Genomic DNA, 13,759 nt, shown 5'->3' on the forward strand with positions numbered 1-13,759 from the left:
AGTATTGTGCAAAATCTGCAGCGAACCTTTCATTTATTTTCTGTGCAAATGGATTGCACTTATATATATACTGGAGGAGCTTCCCATTAGTGGATGACCTGCTCTACGTCCTGAGCCACAGCCGTCTTCTCACTTGTTTGAGTTGTTTCATTCGTTACAGTGAATTTATGTGCTTTTTAAAAAAATGTTATTGTTAGAATTAGTGGTAATGCAGACCTTATTATTGTTACCATGACGACAAAGGGCTGGTACGCCTGCCAACAGTGCGCTCCTACAGGTCGTATTGTTGCGTTTAGGTCGTTTAGGTTTGAGGACTCGAGGTGAAACCACAACGTTGGGTTGTGTTGAACGCTGACAGAGTATCGACACACCTGAACAATGACACCTGTGTCACCAAATCAACAGTGAGCAAGCACCTGTATTTTTACTGTGTTTGTTTTATCTGAGGAGGAGAGAGGGAGAGGGCGATGCAGGAATACCAGCCGAGCAAAACAGATTCAAGACTCCAGGACTATGAACCAGAACTGAAGTTCAGTTCAAAGTGGAACAGACACAGACAAAATGTTTTGTTCAGTCGACATAGATAATGTCACTGTCAGCCTCATAATAAAGTTAATCTAATCTAATCTAATCTAATAAAATCCAACAATCCAAGCAGGGAGTAACGATATCACAGTTTAAGGAACTAGAATTGCCGCCTCACGCTTGTCAAAATCATGTTTTGTGAGGTCACTCTTACCTTGACCTTTGACCTTTGACCACCACCACCAAAATTTAATCAGTTCATCAAACAGTCCAAGTGAATGTTTGTGCCAAATTTGAAGAAGCTCCTTCGAGGCGTTGCTGAGATATTGTGTCCGCGACAACGTACAGACGGACGGACAACCCAAAAACAATATGCTGTCGCCGTAGTAACATGGGAGCAATTAACAATAGTTGATGGCACTTTTAAGAGCTGATATGAAGCTCACCAACGAGTGTTTAGTTACAAACATACAATTTAAGTAAGACTTTGAAGGCAGGAAGTAATTACACTGTGAGATTAGATACTTTAACTTGAGTAAACAGTCACATCTTCTTCCACCACTGACTTATGGGTAGATTTGAGCAGTACAAGTTAAAACATGCATTTTTTTTTTTTTTAATTATTTAAAGTTATTTTTTTCTCTTTATTGTAGAGAAACAAGAACAAAGTCTGTATGCATCAGAACAAACATTCAGAGTACAAGTTAGGACATGCATGGTCCTGATGGGACTGGTCGAACTGTGGACCGAGGGACGGAGGGACTTGAAGCCGACACCAGAGCTCGGACAGCGGCCTGTGTTTCTGCGAGGTCACCTTCAAACTAAACCTCTTCATCTTCAAGCTGTTAACATGAATCACCGGAGTGAGACACATTTACATTGAAATAAACCTCATGGATCCGGTCCAGAGTTTGACCGACAGGCTTCAGACAGTTTCACCCAGTTGATAAAAAACCCTGCTAATGGAAACTTTAACGTGCCTGTGTTCACAGTGTCTTAAAACAAACACCACCTACCACAGAGAAATCGAAACCTATCTATCGAATAAAGGCGTAACGTAGACACTAAAAGTCTCCATTTTTGCATCAGGGTCCAGAGCACACTTCCTGCTCCGCAGCAAAACCTACAACAATGGCTTTTACTCAGCAGTCGCCTTTTTACAACCCAGTAAGTGATTCAAGCGTCTGTGTATTTTTCATCAAGTCTTTATTTTTCCTGAGAAAACTGTGATGACTGTTCTGCTGGACTCTGGCTCAACCCGTTACTCGGGAGTTGGCTGTGGTCGAAGCGCAGACGAACTAGGCTGGAAATTGTTGTAATTGAACTTTTCTTTCCCGATTGGCAAAAATTATACTTGCGAAAACAAAATTTAAAGAATCCTCCGCGTATCATTAAGATGTGCTCTGAGGTTCGGCTCAGACGCACTTCCACAATTAACACTTATTTCAGAACTGTTCTCGTTTACTTGTTTTACGACCTTATAATAATCCTATAATAATAGATCGGTGTGAATCATCTACAAATGGCAGGTTCTGCTTCCTGAATCTGAATGAGATTATAACCTTTGTTTGACTGAGAGAAGGAAACTTGCAGAAGCTGGAAAATGAAGCCATTTGACATTTTTGCTTCATTTGTTCGTGTTGGTGGGAAAATAATATTAATACAATAAAAACTCCAAGATCACAAATTTATCTGATTTGCACTGTAAATACAACAAAGAAACAACTTTCTTGGTTCTTTCTTGATGTGTCAGTGAGGAAATGTCAAGGGAGGAAATAAAATTAATAAATTAATGAAAGAAAAACTCAACAGCGCCATCTACATGTTTGGGATTGTAGGATTAAACTTTTCCAGTTTCATTAACAAATATATTATTTATCTGATGTGATGAAAAGCAGCTGTTCTCATGTAAAGTCCCGTCCTCTGTAGAGAATCCCCTTCACTGGATCCATCCATGGCGGGCTGCAGGAGGGGAAGTCGATCAGCATCAGTGGACGAGTCCTGCCTGGAGCTGACAGGTCAGACTGCTCTTCTTCATCATCATCATCATCATCATCATCATCATCATCATCATCATCATCATCATCATCACAGCTTTACTTTACTTTATTCCTCAGCTGTCACTCATAACATTGTGCTGGTGGAAGGAGAACGTAGAAGTAGAGAGTGGTTCAAACCAGAGACACCTACTGTTAATGACTGGCTTGATATTTACTTATCAAATCGTTAGGAAATAATTACTTTTGATATCAGTTTGCAACAGGACACATTAATGAAAGTACTGGAAAGGTGAATACGGTACACACAGTAACACCTGCATGTATATAATTTGTTTAATGTCTTTTTCTTCCTCCCACTTCTTCCTCTTTTTTGTTTCTCTGTTTGGTATTTTAAGTATTTACTTTCTTAATTTACTTCACTTGTCCTAAATTGTTTCCTTATTACCTTTTTTCTTTTTTTTTTTTCATTATTTTTAAATGGATCATGAAGTAATATAATAAAAAAAAAGAATATAAAAACTAAGTTATTAAAATGAGAAATATGCTGCTTTTATGTTTGTTAATAACTTCATTTCAGTCTGACTAACAGGAGGTCGCTTTATGTTTAATGAATTATCAGTTCCTCATGATAAAACACACCCTTAGTGATAATTCATGTCATTATGATTCTGTAATTTCTGTTAAAGAAATCCTGACTCATTTTCTTGTAAAATAAATTATTGGTGACTAACTTTAAATTTAAATCATTTGCCTTCCTCTAAAACATTTGCAAAGCCGTTGGCAAGACAATCTAAACTGATTTGCTTGCTTGTTCCAGAGCTTTTGACTGTATCATATGGACTTCATCAGTTGTTGTTTCCCATGGTTTACGACGTAAAAAGTTCCATACAGGCTTCTCAGGGCAGAAAGACGTTTTTAAGCCATAGCACAAAGTAAATGATTGTCAGTATCTTCTACGCCATTAAATGATTGACTTCTGTTTTTCCCAGGTTCCATGTGAATTTCCAGTGTGGTTCTAGACCCAATGCGAATATTGCTCTCCACTTCAACCCGCGGTACGACAGTCACCCCGCTTATGTGGTTGCAAACACCTTGCAGAACGGCAGCTGGGGCGGCGAGGAGAGGAATTACAGCTCTCCGTTCCCCGCCGGCTCGTCCTTCAGCCTGCTCATCACCGTCTCCCGTGATTCCTTCCAGGTCTGTTCCAGAGCCAGAGCTCTTCATAATCTGAAACAAAAAAAAATCCTGTCCATGACAAATCACAAACCGAGCCTGTGACGAGGGGCGACCCTGAGGGACACCAACGCCAACTGAACGTGTTTGACTTCCTGCGGAGAATACCAACATAGCTATTTATGTGTAAAATATTTTTCTGTGCCCCGAAATTAAACACAAATATTTGCTTGCTCCAGGTGAACGTCAACGGCCAATTCTTCATGGACTACAGACACCGTATTCCCTTTCAACAAGTGGACACCATCTCCGTAGGCGGGAAAGTAGAAATTTCCTCCATTTCCTTCCAGAGCCCTGTGGTAAGGATGTTGGGAGAATTAATTAAAAACCAATAAGGCATTAACTGTGTTTCATGTACAGTTTGTTACAAATGATCCCAGACCTCATAAATAAATCCACATGTAGGGAATCTGAGGACTAACACAGAAATGTGAATGAGATTAAAATGGTTTCATTCTGTTTTTTCTGTCCGGACAGACGGCATTTCCTGCTCAGCCCGCATTTGCTTCACATGTAGCCTATCCCGCCCAGGCTGGCTTCCCTTCTTATCCGGCATTTCCACCTCAGCCTGGATTCCCCTCCCAGCCAGGGTTTCCTCCTGTAATGTTTGTGAGTATCTGGCACACAGAGCTTCTCGTTGGGGCAGCGACAATCCTTTTTGGTTGAGTTAAAGGGTCAGGTCACACAAATCATAAGAAAAATAAACAGATCTTTCACTTACTTCTAGTATTATCTCGCTGTGTGGATAGTTTTTGGTGTCCTTAGATGGTTTGAATGTACTTCACTGAATCTGCTTAGATTGTATACTATGGATTAGGGACGGTCCAAAAGAACACAAGGCAACTACACAGAACACTACACAAAGGGCGTAAGGTTCAGGAAGTCCTCATAAATAAACAATAAATGAAAATAAATAATGAATTCCTATTCCATCTGTGCACAGAATGTTCCATACAAGAGCATCATCAGTGGAGGACTCACACCTGGCAGGACCATCACCATCCAGGGGACTGTTCAGCCCAGTGCCACAAGGTCTGACTTCATTATCAGCAGCTGGATTTCACTTTAAAACCAATGAACTTTACACCTCAAGCCTGAAGACTCGGACCTGCGGTCCTGAGTAGTTGAGAGAAATAGGAAGGAAATCAAACCCAGTAAAATATACACTTTACAATACAGACAAATATATATTCAAAATAATATAAATATTTGCACTGACATTAGCATTAACACAATATTATTATAAAATATCACTTCAAAAATATTATTCTAATTTATTGTATATAAAATAATGTTTAGATGAATTAAGACAGCTGTTTGTTATGACTACATTAAGTGTCTGCTTGTTTATTATACATAGTTACTAGTGCAAAAAGTATATTATTTAACTTTTATTTTGAAGTTTAATTTAATAATTATCCCATTGCACTGATGAAATGATAATACAGGATTAATCAGCTGCAGAGAAGCTCACAAACTTATTTTATGCTCATTTCCTGTGTGGACTGGGTCAAAGAGTTCCTCTGTATGTGGATGTAAAATCTTTCTCCTCAAACTGAGCTGAGTGAAGTGAACCGTCCGGATCCCGGTGCAGTCGTTCAGTATAGAACCACAAACAAAGGATCTACTGTGAATCATAGATGTAATCTGAACTGTACAAAACAACTGGAAACAGCAAAGTGATTCATCATTGTTGTTTCAGGGGACACTTTGTTAACTTGATGTTTTTGATGTTTCCATTTATTAAATAACTAACAACAGAATATTACAACCCTTAGAGTTAGAGTTTCATATTTGCTGTGATAATTTAACCAGCAGAGAATCAAGATTTATTGCGTGTTAACATGAACCCACATCCATCCAGTCTTAATTATAGTAATTATTGTGCAAATGACAGAAGAGAAGCGTATGGCTGTGTAATTACAGGAACTGCTCTTGTATGTTTTTTATTGCGGAGCAGTATTTCTCAATGGTGAAATAACCACATTTCCCTGAAGTCGAGTTGGCATGAGGTCTGCAGGAGAGATCTGTGACTTTCTGTGGAAGAGAGTGAGTCAGACGAAGTGTGCCAGTTTTAGTGCCACTTGCAGGAACGATAACTACGTGTTGGGTTTCATTGACGGGGAACAAGCAGTTTAAACATTCTCCTGCATATTTGGAAACTGAATATGTAACGTTAATAGCAGCGTTTACAATTTCCCCAAAACATCTGGTGATGTAAAAAACCGCGAAACCATCATTGCATGAGGTGACATGAACCTCCCCTTTGACTGCAGCTGCAGGAAGATGACTGATGAAGCAAATCACATTTTCACAATGTTTATTCATGTAGAATAAGGATCGTCTGACACGTCGATGGTCTGTATTTATCTGGTGGATCTGCTTTCTCCTTTGCATGCTGAGCGACTCTCGATGCGTGAACTGCGCTTATTGTTCAGTTTTTCCCGTAGCAGGGATTGTTCTCAAAACAGGAAGTGACCACTGTTTCCACATTGTGAAGAAAAACTGTTTTACACAGTTTGATAAGAAACAAACGGTTCAAGCTCCCAAAACAAACCAAAGCATCAAAAAACAACCAACGCTGGGAATTTGATTTCCTCAGAGAATCATTTATAAAGAGATGATACAGTTCAGACTCAGTGACGTTACTCGAGCTGTTTTTAATGTGGTTTTAATTCATCTACACTTATACAGTATTTCATTACATTGCTATCTTGGCTGGTATGTGATGAAATTTAACTCAGAATTTCCTCTATGTGTGCAGCTTATTAACATGTATAAAGACATTATTGTCTTTAAAGACAATAATACAGTAATAAATACATGCATTTTACAGTACTTGTATTTCCCAGCTGTTTAAAGGGTCACTCCACTGATTTCAAATTACAATTCAATAGATTCACAGGAAACGAATGAAAGTGGTCAGAGTCAAAGCAGCAAAGGTTGAAATATTCAGACTTTTAGGATCCTTCGCTTCCTATAATGCTACTCCATTGAGTTTTTACATTAGACCCTTCTTACCTGGTGAACTCCACATATTTCAAACCAACGTCTCCAGTTTTGATGCAGATTTTCAGTTGAAAATGCAGTTCACTGGGGTGTCGTGTAGCTTAGTGGTTTAAGCAGGCGCCCCATGTGTAGAGGCTACAGTCCTTGCTGCAGTTGGCCCTGGTTCGAATCCCGCATCGGACGGCCTTTCGCTGCATGTCATTCCCCCTCTCTCTGCCTCCCTGTTTCCTGTCACTCTCCACTGTGCTGTCCATTAAAGGCATAAAAGTCCAAAAAAATATACTTAAAAAAAAAAAGTTCACTGCAGCGTCTTGATGGCCGAATGGTTAGGGCTCAAATCTCCTGAGCAGCGAGTCCCCGGCCCGACTACCTTCACTTTGCTGCATGTCGTTCCCCTACCCTCTGCCTGAATTCTGCCTCTATCTGATAAAGGTATAAAGTGGCCAAAAACATAACTTTAACTAACTTTAACTAAGAAATGCAATTCACAATCTGAGCTGACACTTAATATGATCATTAGAAAAATGTTCCTAGACTCGAAAAAGCTCCTGCACAACTACTGAAGACATTGTACAACTGTTCACATCAGCTGAGAGACGGGGAAACGGACCATTATCTGCAACGTTGGTCCAGTGTGATGTTGTCCTCACGCCTCTCCTCTGTGTCTCCTCTCAGGTTCCACGTGAATCTCAGCTATCAGTCTGGCATCGCTCTGCATTACAACCCACGTTTCAGCGAGAACGTGGTGGTTCGAAACACAAAGCAGTGGGAGCAGTGGGGCCCCGAGGAGCGAGGTGGAGGGATGCCTTTCCGCCAGGGGCAACCTTTCTCGGTACGGCTGCAAACACTGCGCTGACGGTGCACGCAGAGATAACATCATCATCCACGTCATGTTCAAAAACAAGTTTGTACGAGTTTGCTGTGTCTCTGTCTTTCAGTTGACCATCTGCTGTGAAGGTCACTCCTTCAGGATCGTGGTCAACGGGATGCAGACGCACAACTACAAGCACCGTTTCACTCACCTCCAACAAATCACCACCCTGGAGATTGGCGGTGACATCACTTTGTCCTCTGTGATTGTGTAAAGATCCGGGACCTGGGGCTGACGCCGTACAATCGCCACAAAACCACAGCAATTGCATTTATCAATTAATTCATGCTCCTTGATTACTTTGGGTATTCACTGGGTATCACATAATTACCTCCTGTGTATTCATACTACAAGTAATCATTCTCATTTCTATATTATTATCTGGTTGTCGCTGAAGTGGAAAGAAACAAATCCACCAGCGAAGAAAATGAAACTGTCAAAATGTGGATTTGAAATACTGTGTAATCGTTAATGCTTTGTGAAACATTGAAATTAAACCTTATTGTCACAACAGGTGTTGATGGTGTGATGAACTATTTCCTGCTGGAGCCTGATTAGGTAAAAGACAAAGCAGCTACTGTAGATAACTACGTTTTAATCAGTCAATCTATGTGGCCAACAAATTTACCACAGCTGCAGCAAAACCACAGCCTGCAAGAAAGCAACTTTTCTATGTGACATGAATTTTTAATAACTTTCTTTTGTCATTGACTAAGTTTGTCTTTTGGTTAAGGTATATTTATGATGTGTTTTCGGTGCACATAAACACAAATACAAACAGAACAACCACCAACCACCTATCAGACCTAGGCCACTGAATAAAAGTTAGTCTTTCACGATGACCGTGAAAGAGAACAAACATAAATATTATGAGATTACATTCTCTGTCTTTTACACAGCTGAAGGTTCTGTAAAAACAGCATGGGGCTTTGTGCTAAATGCTAAAACTAAAAGCTAAAGCTACTCTAGCTTAAAGGAAATTGTAAAGTACATTGATTTCTAGACCTCGAAGAGTTGGAAGTGAAACACTGAGCACAGCAGTCTTTACTGCCACCTAGAGGTAAAGCTACAACTAAAACATTCTGTGTTGCATTGACAGTCAAAAAAAAAGGGCCATGTTTATCCTTATGTTTTACAGGAAACCAAGACTTACCCTTTAAATTATCAGTGTTTTTATTACACAGCAATTAGTAAAACTTCAACTTGCTACAAGTTCTTTTCTGATTCCTGAGGGCCAGGGGCCACACAGTGTGGTAGTGGGGCCCGGGTGCGTGTGTGGATCTTGGCTGGTCCAGAGACCACAGTGAGGCCCTGCTTTCGCTGCTCTGCAGAGCTGCAGCAACACAACGCTGTACTGTCACAGACTGTCAGACCTGAACCAGATGTGTGATGCATTGGTGAGTTGTTATCAGACAATACAACCTACTGTTTTAAAATCATTGGTCAGTTGTTTCAAACCACTAAACCTGCTCAGGTCAAAATTATATAGATATTAGATATTGATTGAACATATGTGGATTACGTGTTCATTTTAATCTACTTTAAAAATTATTATTTAATCAATTAATAACCTATGTTGGACTGCAGAGCAGAGAAGAGCTGATTTCCCTCTTTAAACAGGAACAGGGGCGCTGCTTCTTGTGTTTTTGGGTTGGTTAGAATCGCATAGTTAGGCTTTTTTGGTTAATTTTTCCTTTTTAGGTTAGAAATTGAGTTTGGCAACTCTCCTAAAGTACAGTCCTCTTTTCCTTATATTTTGTTTTTGATTTAAGCAGTGCCCATTTTTGCCCTGTTATCCTCTCGCCTTGTTTGTATTTTTGTTTACTTATTTACCCTTCTGGTTATGCAATAAATTTTATTTACCAATAACACCTGGTTTTTTGTTACTTCCCTTTTCCCCTAGCTGGGTCGTAACATAAAGACTGCCCACATACAGTGGCTGGGAAGACAAATTGTCATGACTGCTTTATATATGGACGCCAGAAACAAACATGGCAGCAGTGAACTGAAAGCTGGCTCTGTGAGCAGTCCACAGTCAGTAAGTGAAATACTCGGTGAGTAAAATTTCCCAGGCTGTTGTATCTTCTTTACTTGCAGAAATCAACTGCCTGGTACTGGATGTGAGTTCCACAGCATTAGAGGTTTTACTTTCTCAGCAAAATGGTTCCACAAAGGGTTTATATCTTGATGCTTCATGTGAGCAGTGCAACATCTACTGGCCTGAATGCAAAATGGGCAAATACAAATGTTTGTGCGTCACAAATTGAATGTAAGTATAAGGGAAAGCATGAATGTATTTTATATTCCAAGCATATAAAATGTGTCAATATCAGTCAAGTTGAGCTCAATGTCTTTGTTTTAACTTAAGTGTCAAAACTCTAAGTTGGTTTACAATGTGGACAAAGAACATGTAGCTTTACTTTTTAAATGTCAGCTTACGTGGTTGTGCTGTAAAGGTGCAATATAAGATGTGGCCAGAACTTTAGTTTAAAATGAACAAATAATTCATTAACACTATCAACAGCCACAGTGACGATGATCAAGACCTCCATCTGTTGTTTTTCAGAGTCATCTACTGAAATGAGCATGGTAACCTGCCAGCACCGACCTGTCCTGTGTTGTAATACCACTTTGTGACACTAGACGCTGTGTGAGTCCGTGGAGCGTCAAGTCTGCCCTCAGTCCCACGAAGAAGAACAACTTCCGGCAGCGCTTGAAGTTAGCGTCACAGAGACACAGGAATGGCTGAACCTCCTAAAAGGCGATATTCATCTGTATCCCGAAGGACCGCTCCCGACAAGAAACCACGTTCAACGGCAAAGAAAATAAGCAACACGAGTAAATCTGGATGTGGGTTTCCGCCGCTGGAGAAGCTCCTGAGAGGAAAGAGATGCGGTTTGATGCCGAGCTCGCAACTTTCCTGTTAGCCAGGTGAGTAGCATCAATGTTAGCCCTTCAGCTAAAAGTATAATCAGTGCAACTTCACGATTTATTATACTCACACAACAGACCTAAGCACCAGCCTCTTCTTCTGCATCTGGCCTCATCAATCAACAACCACATTACAGTTACACCTTGAGGTATTATCCCTCACATGACAGATATTGTCTATACTGTGATATTTTGCACATCCCCTAATCAATACCTTTTGCACATCTTGCCCAGCAGGAGTTTTGTCATTCTAAAACACTTTTGTACATAGTTGTCTAGTATTGTTTTCATTGTTTAATTTTTTTTTTATATGTATCTGTATATTTATATTTGAATGTTGCAGTATTTTACTTTAGTTTTTTTCCCCCTGCAGTATGCTCTTGCATTCATAAATCTGCAAGTGTTTGACACTGAGATTACAAGAAGAAATTAAATCTTATTTTAACACCTGAATTTAAAATCTACTTATAACCTCAGTGTCACACACTTGCAGGAATTTTGAGCACCATGTTTTACAGTTTTGTGCTTTGCATGTGTTCAGACATTGACGGAAGCTCTTCCTCTTTCAGTGTCTTTGTATCGCCTCACCACTAATGTTTTTTTTATATAGAAGTCTTCTACAAATTCTTCCCATGTACATGTATCATTTGTTCAGATTTATTCATAAAGTCTTGTTTTATTACAGTATAAATAAGGTGCTAAATAAGGTTTAAATGGATGATTGATAGATCTTTTATGTTCTGAAGTTCTTATAATGCTTCAAAAACATTTCTTAGTCAAAAGAAGAGCTGCTAAACATGTCCTTATTTTTCCTTCTGTTATATGTCATGGGACGGCAGAATCCACCTCGGGCTGGAACCACACCTTGCCGTCGCTGAAACCAGCAAGAAATGGTAAGTCATGGGCACAATGATTTTAAATTACAAAATGTTAAAATAATATTCTGTTATTATATTTAAGTCGTCATCATTACGACTGCATCAGAAAAATTCACACACAAATATTAACATTTGAAACCTTTCTGTCTCTCTCTCTCTCTCCCTCCAGGTGACAAAGAAGCTGCTGGTGCTGCTTCTGAAACAGTTGCCTGGGTTACCAATGTTGGTGTGTTGGCTTTCCAGGATGGCGGCCAGATTGACGACGCTGCATCTTCGAGGTGGATCCTCGGAGGAGCCTGTTGTCTCGTTGAGGCATAGCGGTCCGAGCTGGAGGGGAAGCTCAGGATGCTCGGCCTGACTGTTGCCAAGGTGATCCAGAGGATCTCCTGGGAGGAGTGGAGTCTCCACTGTTGGAGGAGGACACATGGGGCAGAGGAGACGGTCCTCCTCATCCAGGATCTCCACGTCACCCTGGACGTCTCTTTGCTGGATTCTCTCTGTATCCAGGACACAAGGAGACACAGAGGAGCCACCTCAGCTGCATTCAGGACCCAGCAGGTGTGCAAACTGGCCAGTGTTAGCCGCCTGGTGGAGGCCGTTTGCAACCAGCTCTGCGTCTTCACCCAGTGGCCATGTGGTCCAGAGGGACCGTGAGGACTGGTCATTCATTCTCCAGGATTATGTGGCCATCAGAGAGGCAGTGCTGGCCGGCCCCAGGTTGATGGCTCAGACCAACATCCAGCTCTTTGAATTGAATTGAGGACTCAGTGGTTAGAGTTTATCATAAAGTTGTGTTGTAATCTGTTCTGTGATTTATCTTTTAATGAAAGCTGAGAATCCTAAAAAAGTCTGTTGTTGTCTGTGTGTCCAGGTGCTGGCCAGACTCTCCCTTCAGCAGAGGGTCTGTCCTTGGTCCAGGTGGGACAAGGACAGTCCTCTAACTTCAATGTCCTGGAGGAGCAGCCTGGATCCTCCAGCAGGGGTCAGCCTCCTCCTCTTCCTTCAAACGATGAACAGCATGGCCCCTCATCAAGGGCTGTTGGACCCCCCCTCGCTCCAGCTCCACTCCCCTCTTCTGTTCATCCACCTCTCCTGCCTGGACTACCTGTACCCAGGACCAGAGCCTACAGGAAGAGGCAGGCGGCCCGAAGCTGCTGTGGCAGAGCGGGGGCCGCTGCTCATACATCTGTGTCCAACCCAGAAGGATTGACACTGACCTCACTCACATTGCAGGTGTGTCACACTGTGTGACTGTTGGTGGAAAGACTGTGGAGGGAAGAGAAGACAGGAGGACAACTTCTTCTATCTTCATTTGTAACTTTTAATTGACCTTATTTATAATTATTATATTTCATTTGTTGCAGTTGGAGTGGTGTTTGTCACCTGATGTCTCATGATGATCTCAGTCCAGTGTTCCCTCTCTTTTAGCTCTGTGTTTGGTCTCCACCAGCTCCTGAGGGAAATCTGTCTCTTTAGCTTCTTATTGCTCGACTATGTTCAGCAGCTGCTCTCGGACCGAGTCTCTGCTGTTTGCTGCTGAGGAGGTCGTGGACAGTGGCTATGGCCGAAAAAGTGTGTAGTATGTAGTAAAGTGTGTGTTTGTGTGTGTGTATGTATGTATACACACAAAGAAAGATGACAGACGTTAACTGAATCATTATTTTACTGCACAGTTCTTTTTTTTCTTTTAATTATATTCTTAAATTGCATTCATGATGGCCTTAAAGGTCTTAAAAACTCTTACATTTCAGCTGTTGAAACCTCTACACCAGAAATATGGAAAGTTAAAATGAGTGCAGTGCAAAGACTGGACATTGAGTGTTTCCCTGGTTAAAAAGGGTTGTAAATAGTTTAATTAATTTGTAATGTGTGCTTTCTTTTATTCTTGCACCCCACATCATGTGCTGTGGTACAGTGGATGGATGGGCATTGGTTGAGAAAACTAAGGTCATCACATGACTCACTGTCACAGGGTGAGGAGCCCTGGAGAGAGATCAGTTTCACCTGTAACTGAAGTTCTATTAGTAAGTTATATGATAAGTTTATATAGATAAGTCGCTACAGTGACTCACCATCGCCTCTTGAGGAACAAAGCTGTATTACAAGATGAGACGGGCTGTTCAGGACATCTAGCAGCAGTTACACAGTGAACCTTTCTAAGACAGTCTGCAGTCACTTATTTGTGTCCCATTAACCCCATCACCATTCTGTTCAAAGGAAAGCATTTTATTAAGTGTTGCTGTATATTGAGTAAACTTTAAATAAAGGGCTGATTTGTTTTTAGCATTTTTAAGTGTCCTTGATTTGTAGTT

General features: G+C 40.8%; 1 protein-coding gene and 1 long non-coding RNA gene across 2 annotated transcripts; both read left to right on the forward strand.

Annotated features, from left to right (window-relative positions):
• The first annotated feature begins 1,534 nt into the window (after positions 1-1,534).
• Positions 1,535-8,151, forward strand: lgals9l3 (lectin, galactoside-binding, soluble, 9 (galectin 9)-like 3). The gene is made up of 8 exons (XM_023428427.2): positions 1,535-1,692; positions 2,455-2,543; positions 3,515-3,722; positions 3,938-4,057; positions 4,236-4,367; positions 4,702-4,790; positions 7,443-7,599; positions 7,706-8,151. Exons 1-8 carry the CDS (start codon positions 1,657-1,659, stop codon positions 7,850-7,852), a joined length of 978 nt encoding a protein of 325 aa, XP_023284195.1. The 5' UTR covers positions 1,535-1,656; the 3' UTR covers positions 7,853-8,151.
• A 2,501-nt stretch (positions 8,152-10,652) lies between these two features.
• On the forward strand, positions 10,653-13,730 carry LOC147817861 (uncharacterized). The gene is made up of 4 exons (XR_015438614.1): positions 10,653-10,718; positions 11,409-11,462; positions 11,617-12,217; positions 12,319-13,730. It is a non-coding gene; the product is annotated as an uncharacterized LOC147817861 (long non-coding RNA).
• The last annotated feature ends 29 nt before the right edge of the window (positions 13,731-13,759 follow it).

Source organism: Seriola lalandi, unplaced genomic scaffold (assembly GCF_002814215.2).
Source record: "Seriola lalandi dorsalis isolate HSWRI2012SDOR001 ecotype SW California unplaced genomic scaffold, Sedor1 jcf7180002054875, whole genome shotgun sequence".
Lineage (NCBI taxonomy): Eukaryota > Metazoa > Chordata > Actinopteri > Carangiformes > Carangidae > Seriola > Seriola lalandi.